The sequence below is a fragment of the Alligator sinensis genome, unplaced genomic scaffold (genome assembly GCF_000455745.1).
Source record: "Alligator sinensis unplaced genomic scaffold, ASM45574v1 scaffold829_1, whole genome shotgun sequence".
NCBI lineage: Eukaryota > Metazoa > Chordata > Crocodylia > Alligatoridae > Alligator > Alligator sinensis.
Genome location: NW_005842399.1, coordinates 246,120 through 264,871, shown reverse-complemented (window position 1 = coordinate 264,871; position 18,752 = coordinate 246,120). Strand labels below are relative to the sequence as shown.

The 18,752-nt window shown below is 46.2% G+C and overlaps 2 protein-coding genes across 4 annotated transcripts in view; one reads left to right on the top strand and one right to left on the bottom strand.

Annotated features, from left to right (window-relative positions):
• Nucleotides 1-18,752, top strand: part of ADAMTSL2 (ADAMTS like 2) — a 130,258-nt gene that overhangs the window by 50,085 nt on the left and 61,421 nt on the right. The window lies entirely within an intron of this gene.
• MYMK (myomaker, myoblast fusion factor) lies at nucleotides 9,145-18,554 on the bottom strand. The gene is made up of 5 exons (XM_006029778.1): nucleotides 18,420-18,554; nucleotides 15,659-15,773; nucleotides 12,953-13,101; nucleotides 11,608-11,724; nucleotides 9,145-9,291 (listed from the first exon to the last, which is right to left on the bottom strand). Exons 1-5 carry the CDS (start codon nucleotides 18,552-18,554, stop codon nucleotides 9,145-9,147), a joined length of 663 nt encoding a protein of 220 aa, XP_006029840.1.

The following is an 18,752-nucleotide window of genomic DNA, read 5'->3' as shown; positions in this document are numbered from 1 at the left end:
GGGAAAAAAACCAAAGGGAAAATTAGACTTCATCCTAGCTGGAGGTCATCAAAATTGAATCTCAAAGCACTGAAGACTAATGTACCAGTTCTGCAATAGGTCTCACTTTACAGAACCGCAAAGTAGGATCTGTCATAAACCCATCTGTTTCCCAGCCCCATGTCTGGGGATCTTTTATATTCCATGTGGATGTTTTAAACCTTATATTTTTGCTAGATTTCATCATTTCTGTGCAGCAGCGCTATATGTAGTGAATCCTGCTCATACTCTGCACTCATAATACCCTCTTGAAGCCAACAGGAGTCTTGGATGCACAGGGGATGCAGGACCCTACCCATTAGAGATATGTTGCTAATACTGATAGGCTCTGGCACTGACATGTTCAATGCAGCTAAAATATGGTTTAGAAAAGAGTTCACCAATCTCTGGTTCCTGCAGTGGCTGGAGTATAGCAACACTTAAGGATCTGCTATCGGCAGTGGCATATTTTGGCAGTTAGACCTTTATGCCGTAAGACCTTCGGGGCAGAGGCTGTCTCTTCTAATTCCTACCCGTTCGTAGAGTCACTAGAACAGTGTGTGCATCTGGGGCCTCTCAGGGCTAGTAGTAGTAGTAGTAATATATGTTTTCGTTTCCATAGCCTTGGGTTACTCATGACAGAGCGTCTTCGAGGGTGGTCTCATCCCTGCCCTGCTCTGTGGTGGGGTGATGGATTTGTTCAGCTTGCTGACTGGAGGCCCAGGAGAGAAGGCTTTGGGCAAGACCAGAGGCCATTAAGAGTGAGACCTTGCTCATGCCATGGTCCGGGTGGGATCCGGTTCTCTGTGGGTCACATCCTTGCAGACTCAGATTCATACTTGAATTTTCAGGGAGTTAGAAGCAGGATTTCTGCCTCTCTTGAAATGTCCTGGTGGACTCATAACCGTGGGTTGCTCCGTCACTTCTCGTTAGGAGCGGTGTATGTCAAAACCTGGAGCCACGGAGCTTTTTGAAAGGGGATAGCATCCCTGTGGCTTAGAGAATGAAATAAAAATGGTTAGAGTTGGGGGAGAAAATACATCTGGCTGTCTGTGATGTAATGCAGCAGGTTTGGCTGGGATGGCTGAGAGCATCAGTGTGCCCAGAAAAGGGGTGGAAGAAAACTGAGTGGCCTTTCAAAGATGAGCTATTTTACCGAGCACCCAGTCTACCTGGCAGCAGAGGCTGAGCCTATGTACTTTGGCTGTGCCAGTCTCCAGTTTCAAGCAGGGATCCTGGTCAAGTCTGCTAGGAGGAGTACTTGAGAGAAGGCCTAGTTTGGTCCTGTTGAAACCCAAGAGCTGTCTGCCAGCAGGGACGATCCTAGAGGAAATTCCTTGTCCTTATCTGGCAGCCAGAGAGATCCCAGAATATCGGCAGTGGTTTCACTAACCCATGTAGTTAGAGCCCATTTCCATGATGGAGGAAGGATGGGTGATCGAGCTCGAAATCTGGGGTCCAGCAAGGATGCTTGCTGCCTACGGGAGGTCGCCGTTCCCTTGTGCTGCCCACATCTCTGCTCTCTCTCATTTATACTGCCTGAGTCTGGCTCTGCTCCTTGACTCCTGCCCTTCTCTCTCTCATACTGCCTGGTCTGTATGTTTGGACCACTCCCAGCTGTCCCGGGTAGAGGCTTCTTTCCTTCTTCTGGGAAGAAGGTGCTCTGGGCAGCCAGGTGCTGATCCTGCTACTGTCTCCACCTATAGCCTGCCCTCTTCTCTGTGCCTTGCTTCCTTTTCTTAGGATGTTACAATGCTGTGTACACACGTGTGTGATGAGCTCGGAGATCCACAGGTGCATGTGTGCAGCAGGATTTTATTTACTGCCCGCATCGTGAACTGGGACCTCCTTCTGCGCAGAACTGGGATGACTGGGATGACCGAGATCCACAGGTGAACGCGTGCAACAGTATCTTATTTACTGCCCGCATCATGAACTGGGATCTCTTCCCTCCTGCAAAACTGGGATAATACATACTCATCTCACCAGTCTCCTGGGGGATTTGGGAGCTGTAAGAATGCTAGGCTTTATTACCAGGAACTTTTCAAGCTGTAAAGCACCATGGCATTTATGATGGCATATGAGGTCCCTTCCAACCCTCATTTCCCACGATTCTAAGGTTGCAGATGCTTGGGGTAAGGGCTCTTGAGGATTTTGTTGCTTTGTTTAGCTGCAGGGAGAGACCGCGGTTTCTATTCTGCATCTGTATGGTGCTGAGCATCAGGGTGTAATGGCCTATGACTAGGCTTCTAGGGCACCTATGCACATAACAGAGCTCTGCTCCAATGCTGCAAGTCCGCTGAAGCATGGTATTTAGTGCGCTCCAGAAGCCTCCGCGTCATGTGTATTCAGCATCCCTGGATTTCAAGATGGCGGTGGGGGCGCTTTAACTAAAGCTCGTTGAACAAGTTTTAGTTAAAGTGCCCCCGCCGTCATTTTGAAGCACAGGACGCTGAACATACGGAACTTGGCGGGCCTTTAATTACAGCGGTTCTCAGAGCCGCTCTAATGAAAGTGGCCCCCTACCCTGGAGCGCAAGTACAGACGCCCCTAGGTCAGGGGTGGGCAAAATGTGGCCCGCGGGCCAGATGCGGCCCGCCAGGCCATTCTACCTGGCCTGTGGGGCCCCTAAAAATTTAGAAAATTAATATTTATCTGCCCCTGGCTGCCTATCATGCGACCCTTGATGGCTTGCCAAAACTCAGTAAGTGGCCCTCCGCCCAAAATAATTGCCTGTTCCTGCCCTAGGTGCTAACACAATACAGTGGCATGTGCCTCCATGCCCAAGGGGCCGTGGCGTTCAATCCAGGTGCAGTTTCCATGCACTCCGGAGCAGTAACCTCAAGGGATGACTGCTGTGTTGGCCTTCTCTGATAAAGGCCAACACATGAAAGGAGAAAGGAGACCTTTAAAGCCATCATGCCAGCCTGGCAGGCAAAGGCTTGTGCACTATTAAAAAAAAAAAAGGAAAGGTCAGAGCCCTGCTGCCATCCTGCCTTATCCCAGGCTGGGCTCTGTACCTCCATGCATAAGCTGAGGACCGTCTTTTCACATGAATAGCTGCTATGCACCAGGAAAACTTGCAGATGTTTGCCCTGGAATAATTGCCCCTTGTGCCCGTGGTATGTACTCAGACACAGATGCCCTCTTGAATTAAAATACAGCACCTTTCCCATCTCTCTCTCTGTCTCTCTTTTTTTTTTTTTAACCTCTTTTCCTTTTTTTTTTTTTTTTTCCAGCTGATCTTAAAAGGCCTGGGCGGTTTGGGCTCGATGAAACCCAAATGCCTTTTACAGCATCCAACACGGATCCCATAAGTAATATCCCAGGGTTTGAGAATAAGACAGTATATGAAGTAGACAGGGAGCTATAAAGACGCTTTAAAAGGGGCAATAAAAGTTTTGGGTTTCATATCGTCTTACCGAAGAGGAGAATAACAGAGAGGCAGGAAATTTCAGTAGCAGACATGACAAAGGTCACAGCGCTCAGACTGCACCTTAGACGAAAACACCTACTCTTATGAAAACAGTAAGAATTTTTGGCAAGGGCTCAAGAGCTCTTACAGGCAAAGCTCTCGGCAGCTCTAAAAGGTTACAAGAGACTGTTTTGTCTACGTTGCTGTAAATGTTTATAATATTTCTTTGCATTTGTATTGCACGGGATATCCTGCCTCTGAGATACAGAATTCGGCTTTTGTCCCTCCCCTGTCTAAGGGAGCCCGAGTCCTGCTTCGCGCAACGCGGGGAGAGGTTTGCTTTGCTGGAGGTGTTGACCCAGGCTGGGGGCGATGGCACCACGAATATTGTACGGTGTGTCCATGGGTATGTGGGTCTTGCTCTTATGACTCTGAAGCTCAGGGGAGATTTGTGTTGCCTTTAGGGCCAAGTTCTGCAGTCCCTGCTCGTGCTCACCCCTGGCCTGGGCACATCATCCTGGGAAGCCAGGGAGGGGGTGTATTCTGCTTACTCCACTGTAGAAAGGCAAGTCCATTGGAAGAGTTACGTTGGTATAACCAAGGCCAGGGTTTGGTCAAGGAAGCATCTTGGTGGATAAGGCTTCTGCGAGGGGTTTCCCAAGGGAGGAAATTGGGAGGAAGTGCTCACAGGGACAAACAGCTGGGGAGGTGGCCCAAGGTGACCTTGCTGCCTTGTTGGCCTTAGGAAATTCTCCCCATTGTATCAAAGCTACCGCCGCGCTTTCACAAGTGGTCTCCCTTTGTTGCACGCCTCCATCTTTGCACACCCAAGCCGCACGGGCTTTGCGGAGGTGCTCTGGGAAACCTATTAACCTATCCCAGCAAAAATGAACCCCCAAAGCTCTTGGCAAAAACCTGTTGAAGGTTTATGAACAAGGAAAAGAAGGCAAGTCCCAGGTCCTTTTGGCTTGCAGGTCATCTTTAGAAAGGTCAGATGAAGGGCTAGGGTCACAAGAAGCTGTGTTTGCTTCTTTCTTTTATCATTGCAAGAGAAACGAGGGTGGGTGGAGATGAGAGATGAGCTGAAAAAGCGCATGGCTAATTCTGACGAATTCTTAGACTGGCGAGGAGGGAGGCAGCCCGATATTTGCTTTCTACTTGGGTTTTCTTCCAACCCCCGCTGCAGGGTTGCCCTCAGTAGCTCCTCTGCCTCCTTTGTGCTTCGTGCTTGCTAAAGGCTGTTATAGCCCCCCTTCGACCCCGCTTCGTGGAGCTGGGCTTTTATTCCAGAGGTACTTCTCAGGAGCAGGAGGTGGGATTTTCAGAAGAAACCAACCGCTGTTGACTTGCAAAGAACTCCTAAGTACCTTTGAGCTTTTGAAAATCCCACCCTGCACCACTGATTTTCAGTGGTATTTAGACTCCTTACCAGCCCCTTGTGCCTTTGAAAATCCCCCTCTCGGCTTGCTTAGTCTCTCTCAGTCATCTTGGCAATACTGTTGGATATATATATTTTTTTTTTAATCCTCCTCCTGCTTTATGATGTCCCTTTAAGAAGGCAGCTGCTGTTGCTGCAACACGCTTGCCATGTCCAACAGCAGTTGTGATTTTTTTTTTGTCCTGTAGGTTTGCCACAGTCATTTGCAAGCCCGGTTGCATCAGTACAGAGGGGAAAGAACGCCCCTCGCCTGTGATTTTATTACTGTGCAATAGACCAATTAATTTTTTTTTTTAATGTAACACCTAAATACATGGCAGGTGTGAGCAGCAGCTTGTCTGCTCATGCAGCTTTCATTTACTCAGCTGTGCCTTAGCTAATGTGCCCTCCTTCTTTGCACTGAGTTTGCCAAACTGTTTTTTTTTTTTTTAATGAATAAAATATTTTGAAAGCGCGGCTGACGCCCATTCTTTTCCAGTTACATTTCCGCATGTTCGAGAAGCCTAGCACATTGCATTTATGTAGCAACTCTCCTCTAAGGACCTCAAGGAGCTTTGCACACATTATGGTCTCTATGTAGCGCACGGTCTCTTTGTTATGTCAGTGTACAGCGCCTGCCACATTGAGGTCCCAATCTCAGATGGGGCTGTCAATGTAATAATAGTAATAGAAATAATAATAGTAATAATAGTAGTAATAATAATAATGTGTAAGTATGAAACATCTGTATTTTAGACTGTTGCTTTGATGCCAGTTTAGAGAGTCCATAATGCTTATTTCTAAAATGTAAAGTTTAAATTTGGGTTCCTGACCGGAGCCGTTGTAAAGAGGACTGGTTTCCAGAAAGTGCAGATCACCTGCCTTTGGAAAACAGGACCCTTTCTAGCACCTGAGCCTGGGCACCTAAATATTGACACACCTCCAAATCACTAATCCCCCTTGAAAATGTAGGCCTGTTCAATACAGGTTTCTGTTTGGGCCAGGTTGGTATAGCTTATACTTTTAGCAGAGAACCTTAATTATGTACGAACCTTTCCAGTCCTAGGGCATCTCTACATTTCTTTTATTTTTTTAACTCTCTGATAAAGATTTATTCTTCCCTCTAAAAAAAAATGACAAGGTAGACAAGGTCAATACCTGCCAAAAGATTACTCTTAAATGATGTTTCATTTTTGCACACTCAGAAATCCAGCATATTTGGTCCCAACTGAGGCCATCTCTAGAGCTTAGGCACACAGTGATGCTCATTTATTAACAGGGCAGCAGCACCGACAAATCCCATTCAGGGATCGGTGCCTTTTTGCTCTAGGCATTGTATGAAACACTAAAATAATAACTATCTGGGCTTTGGAGAGCTTCAAATCTGCATGGATGTTGATGGGTCGTAACAGGTGTGCAGAAATAGTTGGAGACTGAGTGCAATGGGGCAAGTTTAAATTGTTAAGGTAGCTTTTTGTCTGTAATAGCATTATAGCAGTGTGCTTTGGGGTTGGGTGCTTGTTTTAAAACCTAGAGATAAGATGAGATGATTATTTCTATAGGTAGACCTCAAGGACTTTAGTATCTGGGCAGCCCTGTGTATTGGTAAAGAAATATTACTCTCTTCCTATCGTGGAAACCAATTGATGTGCAGGAAGATGAAATGGCTGGTTCACCCAAGACCCCCCAACGTGTCTGCAGCAAGTCCCAGGGTAAATGATTTCCAGTGTCGCCACGTGACCCTCCTTTCTCTAAGTATGGGCACATGATCCCTCATGGATGGGACATGGGGGGCCTGGCTTTCATTCGTTTATTATGGTAGTTGGTGAAGTTAACAGTTGACACAGATACCAACGGATAGGAGTTGGTAATGTCCCTCTTTTGCACATGGGGTGGGAATGCTTATGGGGTCCAGGTGAGAGCCATCCTCCCCCACGAATAGCCGTGAGATCATCTGGTACCGTCAGGCAGATGTGACTTATGTGATGGGTGGTTGAGATGGAGAAGGTCCTCCTCATGACTCACAGGCAAGGACATCTGACTGTTGTATCTAGCAGGGCCTGGTGGGCTTGTTTGCAATCTGCAGGTTGTACCTCAAGGAGCACATGGGCTATTACACTATGGGTCAGGCTCTCTTCACAGAGAGAGACCTCCAACATGCTGATGCCTTTTGCAAAAAGTGGCCCCGTTCAATGCATAGATGGATGAAGAGCCCTTTGGAAAATCTCACCCTATATGCGCACTTGCTGGATGCACTAAGTCAGGGATGCGTTTCCAGACAGTGATTGTTGAGGGTGAGGTTTCAGCACCAGCCTGTCGGTAGTGCTTGGGTGCACTGGACTTTATAATTCACTTATTTTTATTGGAGGTCCATTAATTTACAGCAGTTGCCCCTTGAGCAGGAAGCCGCTCTGATGAATGACCCCCATAGAGTTCTGTTCCAACGATACCCAGACTTAACGCAAGCTTTCAATGGACATCACTGTATATCAATACTACTCTAATTGTCCATGACACACAGTCTTGGCTTTCTTCCCAGACAGTCTAAATAAATCATACACTTCTACTATAGTAAATAGTCTGTTACAGGGGATGTTATAAGTTTACAGCTCTCCCCCGCCCTTTCAGGAGCTTCTTTCTGTGCCTCTAATTTTCCATGTACTTGACATACCAATGAGCCTCTCTGTGAGTGCACCTGCTTGGATGTGTGATCCAAACAGGTTTGCAAGCACAAAGTGCCTAGTGTTGCAGCGGACGCTGAGACGGGGTAGATTTGGCAGTGGGAGGCAGTGCCAAGCTGGGGACCGGATCCTGATGCCCTCATTCAGTCCTCACTCGGGCAAAACTTCCATTGACTCTGCTGAGCAACTTATCCGAGCGGAGGAGCCGGTGGGAGCTGAGCGGGGATGTCAGGGCTTAGCATCCGGGAGAGCTGCGGGGGAACAGCAGGAGGAAACAGGACGGGGGAAGGCATTGCTAGAGATTCTGTGCACAGTTCTCCAGCAGGTGAACAGGGCCACTGGAGGAGTCCTGGCAGCACGCCTGCCATGACTTGAGAGCAGCAGGTTGGACTAGGAGCATCCATTTAGGATATGTCCGCGCTGTGGCAACAGTTGCACCGCTGAGTGCTTAAGCTCTGCCCCGGTCCATGCATGTCATCTCTGGCGATGAGGTAGTGAGGGCGTGATGGGGCACAAGCTGTTGCTCCTGAGCAGGTCTTGGGCATGGTGCAGAGAATACCCCTACATAGGTGTAAACCCACTGTCTATTGGGTTTTTGGTGGTAGCCATGTGGGTCTAAGGACATAGGCAGGCAAGGTTCTTCGAGTAGATGTGATCTCTTTTATTAGACCAACTGAGTAGTTGGAAAATGCCTCAAGAAGAGTGAAAGCTTGCTAAGAACTTTTTTCCAATTACTCAGTCAGTCTAATAAAAGAGATCACATCTACTCTACCTCTGGCTTCTATCTTGTTGAGGCTATAAGCTCTCCCAGGCAGGGACCATGCCTCATATCTGTCTGCAAGGTCTCCTGTAAATTTGTGGCTCTCTAAATATCTAATAATAAGGACACTGAGGCTATGGTGGTCATTTGACTCTATTCAGCGGTATCAGGTTTATACACAAATCTTGGTGCTAGAGGTAGGATTGCCCCTTCTGTACAAAACCTATCTGTTAAGAAAATACATAAATAAAATAGCAAGTATCTCACAAGAATACAAACTCTGGTGTTTCAGTGTTAGCTACAGCAAATCCCCGTATATACAGGCTTGGTGAGGTTTGCAAAGTGCAACATGAGCACTCATCTCCAAAGGGAAAGAAAATGGAAGAATCTAAGGGGACATAGAGAGGATATGTAGCCCACAGATGTCCCTGGGAAAGGCGAGGGCATGTCAAATATAATGAGTAGCCAATAGATAAGGTTGTATGCCAACCAGCACTTCCCTAAGAAGGGTCGTTGGGGGTTTTTGTTGCTGTTGTGGCCTGTAAATACAAAAATACAGAATCAGGGAGAAGGATTTTGGCTGGCTAGTGTGGCCTCTCGGATGCAAGTTGGCTTTTCCAGTGGGCTGGTTTTGTGTCTCGGCCAATTAAAACTCTTAACAGCCTGGACTTGGGGGTAGGAGGTGGCGACATTATGGCAGGAGGGAATCTTCTCAGCTCCCAGCTTGGCCCCTTGTTTTTGGTCACAACCCCCGCCGGCATGAAGGCTGTGTGACATGCATACAGTCCATCTCCGCTGCAGATAGGTGCAGGTTGGGATGCAGAAGCGTTGACCAGTCAGGAGGAAGGTCTCGTCACACACAGCAGCAGAGGGTGGAACAATCCAGCTTGGCAGGGGTCCCAGCGTTCCCTGCTTTCTTGTTCATTTTGGGCAGCAGCAGGACAAAGGACATGGCCAGGGCACAGTGGTAGAAGCTGTGCACATAGGTGTAATCCCAATCCTGCAAACAAAGAGAAGGTCAGGGAAAGGGGTCAAAGTGGACAGTCCCAGGGGCAGCTGGTTTCCTATGAATGCAGAAGAATAGACCTGATGGCTCTCAAGGTGCCTTGCAGTGTTATGTCCCTAAATCCCTTCTGCTCTCCTTATTCTCCTGCCTGCAGAATTTCAGTTTATTGCATACATGCATGGGAAAGGTTTAAGCTTGGGTTCCCTATCATGGGCTCTGATTCGGCCTTTTCTTCTCCAGCACTTACAAGGAAGCATCCTGCTGTTGGAAATTGGATCCGTGCTGCTTAGTTGCATTTGGTCAAATAAGTCGCACGGCAGTGCTTTAGATCCTTGAATAGATGAGCTATACTCCTTGAAGGACCAAGGCAAGGCCCATTGCAATCAGAAGGAGGCTTTCCATTGAGCTCAGTGTCATTCTGTCTACTACGATTCATTCCGTCTGCTGTTTCCCCCTTATTCACAGTGCAACATTGACCTTGTGCACCAGCCAAGAAAAGTAACCAGATCTACTGCTAGACTTCTGGTGTGAGTGAATGCCGGTACCAGGAAGACTTCGCATTGATTCCCTATTGCTATATGTATTTGTCTCTGCTGATACTTGAATGAGCCTGTCTCATGCTAGGAAATACCAGTTATACTGGAGTGCTCATAGCGAAAATAAATGGAACATAGTATAATTTTTCTCTCTTAAAGTTAGCCAGGGCTTGATGCTGTTGCTGCAACCTCATACCTAGGAAGTGTTGGAAAGAGGGTGTATGCAGAGTTGGGTAGACACTAGTATAGCTGTACTGGAGCAATGAGATTAAGAGACCATTCAGCATTTAGTGACTTGCTTTCAAACCTTCTGATTCACCTGAAATGCCAGGTTTATAGTACCTTGCATCTAAGATAGGATAGCAACTTTCTACTGGCTTGGGATGCCTGGGGTTAAACTGGGACACTGGAGGATCTCCACAGTCACGATTTATATCTTTGTTTGGATAATCCTAATTGCAAAATCATTCTCATGTTGTGAACATCTTTGCTGGCCACAGTCTTAGCACTATGGAGTTTCATCATCAAGCTGTGTCCAGATGGCATCACAGCTGTGTCCTGCAGTTGTTTGCCCATTAACTGTTTCCTTGAGCAGAAGTTTAAGAAGAGGTGAGTGGTCATGGTGAATGCTGAGCACTGCTGAAGATCTGGCTCCTATCGAGGTGTCTAAATAGGAGTTTGGACCTTTACTGAATCTCTGACCGTTAGAGAGGGATCAGTGATCTGGGTGATCTGCCTACTGCTTTCTTTTTCATGCACTGCGCTCCATATTGACAGTGCCCACCAACCATGAAAAGAGATCCTGAGACTTCTGTGCCCCTTTAGCATAAAAAAGAGGGGTGTCCAGCCTTATAAAGCTAACATTGGAAAAGTAAAGTGGATTTAACACAGTCCTATTTTCACATTTTCCAATTCCTGAATGGAGCGTTTCATTAAACTACACAGGACAAAATAGAAAAGCAGGGAGAAGAGATACGTGTGTGTGTTGGGGGGGAGGTTATGCTAAGTGACATTTTTATGTTCTGCTCGAGCTTGTGATTATTTAATGCTTTGAAACATAATCTGCAGGGATCCCTGTGAAGTTGTGTCTCTTAGCTCCCAATGCACAGAGCAGCAGTAGTGCAAAGGCTCAGCCCACACTCAGCTAGCAGCTATGTCAAGAGGGTTATCTCTTTCCTCGCTGGCTGTTAGGATAGCAGTGCCTTTTGCATAGGAAAAAACTATGGTCTGGTGCCTAGAAGAGAAGGTAGTGGGCTGAACCAGTCCTCACTGGAGTCAATGAAGATGAAGAGTCTTTCCATTCACTCCCACGGTCTTGGGATCAGGAACACCTGGGTCCTCTTATGGACTCCACCGATGGGCATTTTTTACCTTAAATCACACGTGGCCCAATTTACAAAAGAGGTCACTGGTACTGGGCAAATTGTTTCAAATAATGACAGCCTCGCAGGAAATAAAATGGCGAGCCATCCATAGGCACCTTGCCAACAGAAACAGAGGATAAACTTCATCAAGTAAATTATTCTCTGCTGCTGTGCTGCAGTTGCAATTCATGGATGACATTTTCTTCCCTGATCTGTCGCTAGTCATCTCCAGTTGTGTGGGTGAAGCTGACTGGCACTTGGGCTGGAACGTCCCCAGCTCCTACAGGCGGTAAGTTTTAGACAGCCCAGGCTGTATTCAAAGTAGGGATGAAGATATAAAAAGTTCTCATCCTGGTAGCAGCTTTCCAGTTTGGGAATGATCATTGTAAATTCATCGTGCCAACACGTACCTCAAAAAAGAACCTCAGCATCAGTGCCAAAGCACCAAAGCAGAAGCCGGGGCCAATCTGCTGTGTATAGACGCTCTTGTCGGGGTACAGGCCTTTCTTCTCTTTCATCTTTTGCAGCTGGAAGGGAACAGAAAATACATCAAGCACACTTTTTGGGTTTTGCAGTCTCTGTGCTCAGCCTCTGGAAGGTCCTGTGCAAGCAAAAGTTGAACCAACAAGAACTCGTGATGCAGAACCTACACAGTCCATGTATCTTGGATAACTAGCAACATGGCATTTTGGCACAAGAATGAGGCACGCCTTAAGTGCATCCAGACACTATGCTGGGGGCGGGTAGTGAAGTGCAGCTTCACACGCTCTCTTTGATCGTAAAGGTGTACACTAAATGTTCGCAACCTGGACATGAGGTCAGAAAGTTTGCTCCCTTGTAAACCTGTTTGCAGCTTTCAGAAGTGGGATCCAGCTTGCAGGAGGGATAGCGTGAGCAGTGGCCTTCATTTGCAGCCGTTTAGGACAATGAAGAACTCTTGCAGAGCTCTAGGCAGTGGTTATTAGTAACATTATTTTACTTGGGGTGTAGACCACAAACTTTCCAGGACAGTTAGACATGCAGTGCTTGTGCTCCTAATCTTTTTTCCTTCCTTTCTGGAGACATACACATTGACCCTAACATCTCTGTCACTCCCTCTATTTAAGAAACCTGATCTGGGGAGCCTTGAGTCTTTGCTGCCTACTCTGTCCTACAAAAGGCAAGTTTCTGAGTGAACCCCAGGAGTCAGAAGGCAAATTTAGGGGCCTTGAAACAGAAGCTGGCTGGTATTTGTTCAGTCTGAATTGCAGCTCTGCTATACCACAGGTTTTTATGAAGATCTTCCATGGACTTTAGGGCACTTTACCAGACCACAGCACCTCTCGGTAGTTGTAAAAACTCCATAAATGAGATTCTTGATGACTAGAAACATAAGAAAGTGAGATTTGCCAGAGTGGCTCAGACTAGTCAAATCTGGCAAGGATCACAAAAGCTATTTATTTGTCTGCTTTCAGGTCTTGTTGCACAAGAAATGCTATTCAGGGATCATATAGAATATCTCCCCTATTCTTCCAATGAATCCAGCCCCAGTGTCCTGTGTCATAATGCACAGAGCAGACTTAGCAAAGAAAAGTATTTGCCTGCCTTATCCTCCATCTAGCTAAGATGCTTTGTTCAGAAATCCCCCTTCTGCTCTTTGGTGGGACGCTAAAGAGAGTACCTTCAGGCTGAAGTGGTATGGAGGTGGTATGCAGACCCCTCTGCACAGAGGGCACTTTCAGCTGGTGACAACCAGTTGGCTGGTCACGCACGTACCCATTTCACTGTTATCACAAGGACGGCAGTCCCGATGGGTCCCGAGTAGACACCATAGCCCCATCGGTCATGGTAAATCCTTACTGCTATGGTGAGCACTCCAAACATCACAAAGGTTGATCTTTTGGGTTCGTCAAACTCGGCCAGAGCTGCAGACCAAAGACCAAAGGCAGGGTCAGAACATCGAATCCGCCATCACTTTCATTCGTCCCCTGGCACGTTGCTAACAAACAGCCCAGAATCATCTTGCTTGGCACAGAGAGCAGCTGGCTACTTCCTTTCTCCTATTTATCAATGACTGCCCAAGTTAAGCAGTGGGGAGCTGTTCCCTGACATCGTCTGCCCTGTCGGAACAGTTCAGATTGTGTGAAGTAGCATGGCAACGCATGGAGGAACGGCTCATGGTGGGTATTTCCCATTAGCTCCATGATGATGTGGCATAACTGTGATCACTGATAGCACTGGCCACAGGCATTGTTTCTACTCAACAAAGTACTACTAACAGAAATTACACTTAAACCAGCATAAGTGGTTGGAAACCAGTTCAAAGCTGTAACATGGCAAAAGTTCAGTGTGTATAAACCACTTTCGAAATAGCCAAAACTGGTTTAAGATAAACCTGGATGGATGTACTATCAGACTTAATGGATTTAGGTTAAATCAGTTTATTGAACGTCTGTCCCGGATCCCTTCCAGATTCAAGCCATCTGCTCCAGCAGACCAGGGAGGTGAGCTCAAGCACCCCCCGGCTTCTGGCTGCATTTCCAGAATCAAAAGTGAATGTCTGTTCACTTGCTTATTGGTTCAATCTATGCAGCTTAGACTAACTTGTGAAGATTGAATTGATTCAGCCTCAGGCTTTTTGATTGTCTGTACTTAGCCTATGAGTTCCTGTGGCTCCAAGTGTCTTATTAATAGTTTTGGCAGAACTTGAACTTCCCTGGTTCTCTGAGACCCTAGCGTCAGGAACAGACCTGCTGAGCTATCTGTAGGGTGTGTTATGTGTTCTTTTAGGACCCTGAAAAGTGTGAGCTATAACTGGAGCCAAGAGCTCAGGTAAATGAGGTCTCCCACATTCAGCTTTTTCAATGCACTTTTGCAGAAGATGAAAAGGGATAAACTACTCTTAAAACTGTCCAAGTGATTTGAGGACCTGCGTTTTATAAAGGAGACTTAGGCACATTGGAAATTGCATCTCAGTGGAGGTCAAAGGGATTTTGGCTCCGAGGTGACTGATTCCTCTTTGAAAATGTAACCTGGGTAACGGTTATGGTGCGTTTGAAAATTTAACTCAAAAGTCAAGGTTTTTTTAAAACTGGATAAGAGAATCTATTCATGCAACTGAGTCAGTGGGACTCAGATGACTATATTCTCGTCGCTGGCTTTGCAAAAGTGAGCTAAGCTCTGTAAATGTTCCAGGATAGTGGTCATTGGATTAGCTTTCCCATGAGATCTTGGAAGTATGTATTGCTCGCTTTTCCAGGCTGACCGTTGGGACACAATTAAGCCAATGGTCCAGACATCATGGGAACCATAGCTAGTTCTTATCTCTACCAGTCCTCTGCCCTAATTACCCTACATCGCCTCTATGTAGGACTTTATATGGCTATTCATCATCAGCCCAGAATCCTACTGATAGGTTCTGATCTTAGCCTGGATTGGGCCTAACTGGCTGCCCAGACAGACACCTGCCTGAAGTTTGGAAGCTATGAAGTGACTAGTGCAAGTAAATTATTAGAGGCTTTTGTTTAGCACAGAATGGGGTAATAACTGATAAAAGTTATGGATCCCTGTGGGCTCTGTGCCTTTCCAGCTCACACAGCTGTGTTATGGCTGTCCCAGATTTGCATACTGGGAAATGTGCCCAAGGGTCTGTGCGTACACACATGTGCATTCAGTCTTTACAAGCCATGTTTTGAGAGGCTTCCCTGCATTTTAGCCACCACACCTTCTATGTCCTTGGATTGCATTTTTATAGGGATTTTGGCTAAGGGATAATGTCCGCATTTTAATCTCTGTTGTTTCCCTGTAGGCCAATATTTTAAACATGCTAGTCCTGACTTTTTTTTTTTTTAATTCAATAATAAAGCAATCCAGTGTAGCCAGACTGCAGGCAGCCAAAATGTCTGGATCAAATCTGACCTGCTTTGACATTACTATAATCCAGTGGAGAATGTCATTTGGATCTTATTTGCCTATGTTTTTCTTCAAATCACTGCAGAGGACAGTAGAAACACTGTGGTTAGAATAAGAACGAAGCTGAGCCCTTCCTGTGATGGTCTAATTGTAGTCGAACTGAATTAATTTTCCAGTTAACTATTCCATGCTGGGTCTTCCCTGTCTTATGTTGTTGGGTGAGCCAGGCCCCTTCCTTTGTTCAATGCAGCACAGTCCCTACATACTATGGCACTGCAGGGTCATGTAAAGCAGGGGATTGGCTGAGCCATCTTTCTTTCAAAGGGGACCAGAGAGACCACGGGCACACCGAGGCCTAGCTCTATAACTGGGATATGTGGGTTGACCTGGCTCCCACAGGAAAAAGTCTCAGAGTTGGCTTCAGCAGATGACAAGTCTGTCGGCAAGAGCTTATCTTTCATGACTACAACCCATGAACCCTGATAACGGTGACGCCATTGTATCCAGCACCTAAAATACTAAGCCCCAAAGCCTGCAGCATTTTAAGAACCATTGAAAACTTGTGCTCACCCATCAGCGATACCCAAATGGACAGAGCTGTCCCATAGATGCTGAAATATTCCAGGATATCGTACCGCATGAAACACAGCACTGATAAGCCAGGGCCGTCACAGGCATGGTAAATCTATCAGAAAGAGAATACAAAAGAAGAAGATAAATGCAAACCTGGCCACATATTCGTGTAATGTCATTATATCTTTGCTCCTTGCTCAGCCCTAATGACTTGGTGCACCCAGTGATGTGAAAGGAATGACTCCTATTAACTTCAGTTGGTGCTGGCTCAGACTCCAAATCCATTATCAAGATCAAACAATAAGTCGGTGACCCAGTCAGGAATAGGACCCAAGCATCTTGGCTCCAGCTGGGTGTGATAAATGGTTTGTCCAAGAAGCACTGGGTGCATCTACACATGTGCCTTAACGCGCATTAGCCTATTTCAATGCTCATTAAAGCATCACAAAAACCCTGTGCTCTTTAGATAATGTGCGTTAAAACAGGCTAATGCACATTTTTCTAGTACTTCACAATGGAGGTGCTAGATTTAATGCGCATTACCTGAAGCACACTAATTAAATGTGTAGACGTGCCCATTGGCTGCCTTGGGCTTCAAGATTTACCTGCAGAGCGGCACCCTTTCTCAAATGTATTCAGTAAGGGAAATAATTTGCTGAAAAATGTCAGCGAATGAGTCTTGGTCTGTAGTGGTTTTGGAAACAATTCATTGCGGGAACCTGCTATTGGATGTTAGTAGGTGTGAATGATGATGACCTAGGCCATATGGTGAGCTTTGTTTGATGAATTAGAGTGACGCTTGGCATCATGTTTTTGGTGGGGATGAATTCAAAATGAGTTTCCTTGGGTGAAAGTCACCTTTGGGCAAGGGGCCAATGTGTCACTGAGCCCAGGAGAACTTATATGATACTTAGACCTTTCTCCTGGCTCTGTGGGTAACGTTGACTTCTACCCTCCAGTGCCTTTGATTGTATTTCCTAAACATTCACCAGCTTAGCAAATGTTCCAGCCCACAGACTCATTTAGTAGGATATTTGCAAAATGCTCTCATACGCACAGACTAAATCAAAGGGAATTCACCAGCAAAACCCAAAGCATATTCCTGGGATTTCTTGGGTAGTGTTTTGCTTAGCCCCTGGCAAATACACCCCCCTAATTTGCTTCTGCTGGCTCTTGGATGCTTCCTTGTTCCTAATTTGGTTTCTTAACCACTTGGCAATGTTGCCCTTAAACATTTCTCGCTGCCGGCTGTCTGGGAGGGCACCGGTATTAGGTTACGATGAGAATTGAGACAACTTCCCTGCCTCAATCTCTTTGCTGTAGCAAGTGATGCTACCGATAGGGGTTGTTCCTTTGCTCTGGTGTTGAATTTTGAGAGGACTCGAGATTTGATGCGTGTGTTTTGGTGGGTGTTTTTGGCTCAAGTAGGAGCCCTTGTCTAAGATGGACATCTGCTTTCACTGGTCTGGAGAATTTCTTGCTGGGGGGAGTTGAGTGGGACTATATAGTCCAGGCAAGAGCAGCAGCTGCAACACCACTTTGCTCTTCCCCACATACCCCGACAGCCCTGGCAACTGTCTTCCTTTTTTTAGAATATCAATATTTTGCATCTTCAACCTGTTCACAATGGGGCTGATTCACCGCAGGCCAAGATTTCTTTTGACCTGTGAAAGAGTTGCATTCAACCCTACAATGGCGTCCAGTGAAATTGTGGACCCCCAAGGTAGGCAGGGCTACTCCAAGGAATTTGGCTGGACACTGGGGCTGGCACTATTTATTAACCCATCCAGCTGATTTTTAGATACATGCAGGATTGTTTTGTTTCCATGCTGAAAGGCTGCCCTCTATAACCAGGGATGTGGCAGTGCTGTCCACTGGTTAGAGCACTGAGTCTGGACAGCCGGATTGTATTCATGCTTCATCAGTATTGCTCACATTCATGTTCTTACCCTAGCCGCATGGTGAGAAAAAGGGAACTGTCTCAATGATTGTAAGAATCCCATCCTGGGTATTATGCTGTGTATTTTTATGCTAGTACAGTTAACGATTTTGCAAAAAGAAAAAAATCAAATTGTACGTGCATTTATATGAACAAAAGGATTTTTCTCCCTCGTTATTCTCATGGAAAGGAAAAGCAAATAGGTGGTGAGTCTAAGCAGCTGTATTTTCAAAGCAGTTCTGCAAGACTGGGAGGTTAATAATAACTTTTGTCTGTGTCTGTCCCTCAGTCTTTCCACTAGTGATCTGTAACTGTGCCCCTCTCCAGCTTTCATTGCACCTTTGCTCAACAATTGGAAAAGCTACTTCCACCACATACTTTTTGTCTAAAATTACAAAACGTCAAGTTACTCGAAATACAATTTAAAACCAAAACGTAAGCTGGCCACATCCCAGCCGGGAAAGAAGCAAGCAAACCACCCGCACCTCCCAAAAGAAAAACCATCCCTCGCAAACGTGCCCCACACTCCCCACACATAGGATAAAGCTACAAACACCGGGACAAGATTGGCACATACTACACTGAAGAATCCCATTCAGATGGCTTGAGGTAAACCTGCCAAAAAGTGGATATTTTTCAGGTACACAGGAAATTATATTATGTATGGTAAAGCAATGCATCTTTCCCCCTTTGGCATTTCATAAGCTTCAATTGTTTTAAAAAAAAAATCATTTGGCCCACAAGAAAATGTCCAAATGGAGACCGTCCAGAGGGATTTCAAAGACGTCATCAACACAAAGCAAGGGAAGGAGCTCTTACCGCAACAAAGAACATGGTGAAAAAATAAACCATGGCTTCCATGTGAAATCTTCGCTTGGCTGCGATGCTGATGGTCGGCAGAAAGACCAGGCTGCTTATCGTGGGGAGAAGAAGTTTAGCCACTAGCGAACCCATGGAGGAAGGGGTGGAGGTCGCCCAAATTCAATTCGAAAGAATCGGACCTTTTGGAAATAAATACAAGAGGACTCGGACGCTGAGCTTGGAGTGGATCAGAGTCGCATGAAGGAGTGTTAGGAAAACAGCTGTGGTGCATGGGCTTTAAAAATTTAAATGCCCTGGGTCATTTTAAATGATGTCAGCAGATGACAGGTG